At 54.8% G+C, this 5,419-nt stretch overlaps 1 protein-coding gene across 1 annotated transcript; it reads right to left on the bottom strand.

Moving 5' to 3' along the window:
- Positions 1–2,439: 2,439 nt before the first annotated feature.
- Positions 2,440–3,405, bottom strand: LOC101565997 (olfactory receptor 10V1-like). Its single transcript, XM_004645135.1, has one exon. It carries the CDS (start codon positions 3,403–3,405, stop codon positions 2,440–2,442), a length of 966 nt encoding a protein of 321 aa, XP_004645192.1.
- Positions 3,406–5,419: the final 2,014 nt, after the last annotated feature.

Genomic DNA, 5,419 nt, shown 5'->3' with positions numbered 1-5,419 from the left:
TGTGTGTGTGCGTACATGTTTCTGTGTTTGTGTGTGTCCATGTGTGTCTCTGTATGTCTCTGTGTGTCTCTGTGTGTCTGGGTGTGTGTCTGGGTGTCCTTGTGTCAGTGTGTGTGAGGCCCTTGCTGGCGGGGGTGTTCTCAGAAAGCACACTGAATGGGCAAATGGGACCAAGCATGCATCTTTAACTTGTAAAGTCTTTCATTATCAAAATTACATAAGAAGAAATACTCAAAAGTCGGGAAAATCACTTTAAGAAGTCTGCAAACAGCGTCAGCCGTTGTCCTCAACATTCAGTGGCTCATTTGGAAGTAGGGAAGGCCTTGGGGAGGAGAGCAGGGGGCTCTAAAGCATCTTGAGGTGACAAGTGGAGAGGCCCTGCCATCCTCGCTCAGATGACAGGCATCGGGGACCCAAAGCAGGAGCCACGCAAGTGGTCGGGGGAGGGAAGGGCCAGCACTAGTACTGTGGTCTCTGTCTTTTTCTCCTCCTCACTGCAACTTATATTTCCCTTCCCAAGCCAGTGGGCTTTAATGTCGCTGGTCGCCATAGCTTCTCTTCATTAATCCTGTTGTCTCTGTCCAAGATCCCCGTGAGGACCTGGTGGCAGGGTGCCCCTGTGCCCAGCTTCTCGGCTGAGGAGGAAGATGGAGCAGCCTGCTGGGGCTAGGCCCCATCCCCATGGCCTTGGTGCCCGCTCGCTGGGCCTTGGCCGGCTGTCACTTTCCAGGCATTGTGCTGTGCCATCCCCACCACTGCCCCGGGAGGTGTGAACGCCAGGGCCCCATTTTCAGGACACAGCTCTGTAGGCACGGGGGACTTACTGCTCTATCTCCTGCATTGCTTTGCAAGCCCCAGGGAGAGCTGAGGGTCACCTTCTTGTCTGAATGACTTCTGCGGCCTGGTCACTGGCCAATCCACAGGGAGCACTGGGCTTCCGAAAAAAGCCAAAAAACCCTTAAATCCCAGCTAGGAATATCCCTGTGGAGGCTCCTAGGACAGGTTCTTCTAGAAGCAACCACATGGGTGAGACAAGGGCTAAACTGAGGAGCAGTCAAGGTTGGGAAGCGCAGTGTGAGGTGGGTTTGGTCCCCTGCTTTCTGGGCTCAATGCATGGGAGATGTACTGTGTGCTAACAGAACACAAGGTGCAGGGGAGGTGGTTTGCTCTTGTTTTACTTGCTTGGTCAGAGCCCGAGCAAGCACCCTGGCTCCCTGTCCTCCTAGACATTTCAGTGTCATGGCATAGTGCAGAAGGGACAAGAGGTGTCCTGAGATGGGTGGCCGGGACGGTCACCCCTCTCTGTGAATGACTAGCAGACACCCACTGGCTTAGGAGAATTATTTCAGGAGGTAGTAGCCCACACCAATCTGGGAGCTCTTTGATGACAAGCGGAGACTTTGTCTTAAGCATCTGTGTCACTGAAAGTCCCAGTGCCCTGTAGATATCTGTAACAAGGAATGATTTCTGCTAAGTGCTGTGGTGCATGGAAACACAGTGACAAGGCCCTCAGTGCAGCCTGTGGGGTGACAGTGGGTCAGCAGCACTTCTCCTGGGCAGCACATCTGGGCTCGGACCTTATCCACAAGGGGTCAAAGGCCTGTGCCCTAGCTGGTGGGGCACTCACAGTCCAGCCTCCTGACGACTTATTGGGGTCCCATACTTCTGGGCCCAGTATGACATAAATTAATCATGATTCTCTACCCTAAGGAGCCCTAGGTCTGGTCCAGGAGACGGGGGATGGTGACTTGGATGTGGACAGCAGAGGAGGGAAGCCTCCTTCAGCCATGGGGCCTGGGGAGAGGATGGAGGTAGAGGAGCCCCTGGTCCAGATGGTGCTGTGCACTCTCAGTGTGACCAGGGGGCAAGGGCAGGTGACAGCCCGACAATGCTGCCCTGAGTACCAGCACTACTGCACGTGTTCCCACTACAGGGTATTGGGTGCTGCCTGAGGTGCTTTCTGCTCGTGCTTAAATTAGACTTGGGGCTCACTCTCCCTTCTCACTCTGCTTTAGGTCACTTAGAGCTTAGAGCTCCTTGTATTTCTATTTCTCTTGGCATCTACCAGGGGACAGAATGAAAAACCTTATAAAAAATGGAAATACTGGCTTGGATCAGAAAACTTCAGGGCTTGTTTCACCTCTCTCAAGTTTGCTTTTTATTTTATTTATTTATGTTTTTGAGACAGGGTATCACTATGCAGCACAAGGGGATCTCAAACCTGTGGCCATCCTTGTGCCTCAGCCTCCCCAGTGCTGGGATGACAGGTGTGCACCACAGGACCTGGTTGCATTTTTCTGACTGGGGGAAAGGGGGCAGTGAGTTCGGGTGAACTCAGAATTACAGAAGCCCTTAACGGGAGGCATGGTACCTCAGACCATGGGGGGCATTCCTGTGACCTCTTGCAAATGGGCTACGTGAATGCCACAGGTTCTGCCTTCAGCTTGTGCTTGTGTGGGCCTGGTCCTGCACAGCCAAGCTTTCCAGTAGTCTCCTGAGGGCGCCCTTGACTTCCTTGTTTCTCAAACTGTAGATCATAGGGTACAGCATGGGGGTCACGTTGGTGTAGACCAGAGACACAATTTTGTCCTGTTCCGGAGTGTAGCAGGACTTGGGGCGACTGTAGATGAATAGTGCACAGCCATAGTGCAGAAGGGACACGAGAAGGTGGCCGGCACAGGTGGAGAAGGCTTTGCTTCTTCCTTCTATAGAGTGCATCCTGAGCAGGGCAGCGATTATGAATCCATAAGAGAGCAGAATGAGCAGGAAGGGAACCAGCAGGATGAGCACGCAGACGAGGAAGACTGCAAGCTCGTTGGCTCGTGTGTCTGAGCAGGCCAGGAAGAGCAAGGCAGGGATGTCACAGAAGAAATGATTGATCTCATGGGAGCGGCAAAAGGGCATGAGGAATATCAGTACAGTGAGGGTGAGTGAGAGAGCAAAGCCGCTGAGGCATGCCAGGGCCAGCAGCTGCAGGCACAGGGCCCTGGTGACAGTGAGTGTGTAGCGTAAGGGGTTGCAAATGGCCACGAAGCGGTCGTAGGCCATCGCCAGCAGCAGGAAACACTCTGCTCCCCCCAAGGCGACGAAGAGATGCATTTGTAGGGCACAGCCCAGGAAGGGCATCTGCTGGCTGCTGGACAGGAAATTGGCCAACATGTTGGGGACAATGACCAATGTGTAGCAAATTTCAATGGCGGACAGGTTCCGGAGGAAAAAGTACATGGGGGTCTGGAGATAGTTGTCAATGACGGTAATGAGCACAATGGTCATGTGCCCTGCCAGGGTGACAAGATGCATGATTAGAAATAGTCCAAAGAAGAGAATTTTCAATTCAGCCAGGTCCCCAAATCCTAGGATAATAAACTCAGAGCTTAAGGTGTGGTTTTTCTGCCATGGGCCCATCCTGTATTCTCCTGTGCGGGACTCCTGGGCCGCATAGGCGACTTCCCTAGCAATAGGCCAAGTTGTGGGAAACACTGGATTCCTGTCCAGGGATGAGCATGAGGCCAGCTATTTATGACAGCCAGGGCTCAGGTCTGTCAGCTTCTCGAATTCTGCCCTCTGCTCATGGAGAATGAAGGGCTGCTTGGGGTGGCCACTTTAGTTGTCCTGCTCAGTTATCACAAGGAGGGTCCAACATCGGCGACTATGGAACATGAACATAATTTTCACAGAGCTACAGATGATATTTGGTCAGAGCTGTTCTACACGTGAAGAGCTCTCTGGGCCGGGATTGGAGGTCCAAACCTGATGCACTCAGGGGGCTTCAGTGGGACCAGGCCTGCTGGGCTCTGACTCGGCTGTACGGAGTCCCTGGAGGAGAGAAGGCCTAGGAAGTTCGTCTTAAGCTCTTTTGACTGTGTACATTAGCAGGATGATCTCTCCTTGCTAGGTACCACCCGCAGACCCCTAAGACTCGTGCAGCCCACTGGGGGTGAACTGGCAGCCAGAGAGGACATACACATAGCCCTGGGGAGGTGCTGCCTGCCTTCAGGTGACTGCCTTCCTCAGTTGCACGCAGCCTCAGTTTAGGGGTGACTTCCTTCCGACTCCTCCTCTGGCTCCCGCTTTTGGTGCAGTCCCTCCCCGTGGTCCCTCCTCACTCTGGGCTTCGCTGAGCGTGTTGTTTCCCACTGACTCCCGGGGTCCTCTGCTTCCCTCTCTGTCCACCTCAGCAACCAGGCTGGCCCGAATGGGGTCTCATGCAGCCTCTCCCACAGCGGCTGGCACGTGTTAGGAGAACCAGGCATGTTTCTTGGGTGAATACCTGGTGCTCCCGCCTGCTTCCCAGCAGTTCACCACAGAGCAGGTTGAGAGTGAGAAGAGCAGGGGGCAAAGCACTGGGCCAGGTCACGGGTGGGAGCAGGCAGAGTGCAAATGGGCAGTGAGGGTTTGTGCCAGCCATGCCCTCGGCTGCTTGGCTCCCCAGACCTCAGGTGTGACTCCCTCCTTGCCCTGCGGGACCCAAATGGGAGGGTAATGCTTGCGGACAGCCTCCAGTTGCTCCTGGGCATCCCTTGCTGAGAGCAGTGGCCAAGAGCAGCAGCTTTCTGAGGAGTCTAGAGACCGAGCAAATGAAGACGCAGTAAGCCTTGAGCTGAAGGAGGTGGCTCGCTGCTCAGGGGCACAGCCTCCTGGCTCACTCTCGGAGGGGCCGGTGGGGAAGGAACATCTGTTTGGACGCCGGGTTGGCTCGGCACAGATGCGAGTTCCAATGCAAGATGTCCAGCCTTTGTGTGTTACACCGAGCAGTATTTTAGTGTTTATTTACTCCAGGGGCAACTGGATCCTTTGAGCTGGACAGTTCCCTGGAGGGCTAAGTGTTTGCACCTCCTTTCAAAGGAGATGGTCCCAAAGCCTACTTCGCTGGGTGCCCCACAGCCTGCATCTGCCCCCACCCTTGCAGATCACCAAAGTCCTCTGTCCTGGCAGAGCCTGTCCCAGCTGAGGCTTCCCTCCCTCACGTAGCCTCTTCTATGGCCATGGGAGCCCAGTGGACTGCCGGGGTCAGGGTGACCTGTGCGCTCCTAGGCAGAGGCCCCCAACAGCTGGGTCTCAGCCCCTCCCGTGGCCATCTGGGCTCCCACTCTCCACGTTTAGCCTTCCCGTGCCCCTCCTACCCCAGACCACTCTGGGTGCGAGTGGGCTTCTCAGATTCCCATCTGTCTTCCTCGGCCTGGCAACCTTGGCTTCAGCGCTGCCACACTCAGTCCCTTCCGGTCTTCTCTCCTGTCAGCACTGCAGAGATCTGGGGATTTCTAGGGACTCTAGGCCCCAGAAGTAGCAAAAACGCGGAGGAAGGACAGGTTTCTCTTGCTCCAAACACTTAATCAGGAAGAAGTGAAAAGCAAGGGGAAGGTTTCTGCTCCTTCACCCCTTTCCCTCATGCTGCAGAGAAGAATTCTCAGCTGTGTGG

Source organism: Octodon degus, unplaced genomic scaffold (assembly GCF_000260255.1).
Source record: "Octodon degus isolate 3935 unplaced genomic scaffold, OctDeg1.0 scaffold00218, whole genome shotgun sequence".
NCBI classification, from domain to species: domain Eukaryota; kingdom Metazoa; phylum Chordata; class Mammalia; order Rodentia; family Octodontidae; genus Octodon; species Octodon degus.
The sequence above is the reverse complement of the archived record's forward strand: the minus strand, read 5'-3'. Positions and strand labels throughout refer to the sequence as shown.

Bases quoted from the DNA above. Each gene is read 5' to 3' on its own strand.
- LOC101565997 (XM_004645135.1), bottom strand. From the start codon at position 3,405: ATGGGCCCATGGCAGAAAAACCACACCTTAAGCTCTGAGTTTATTATC.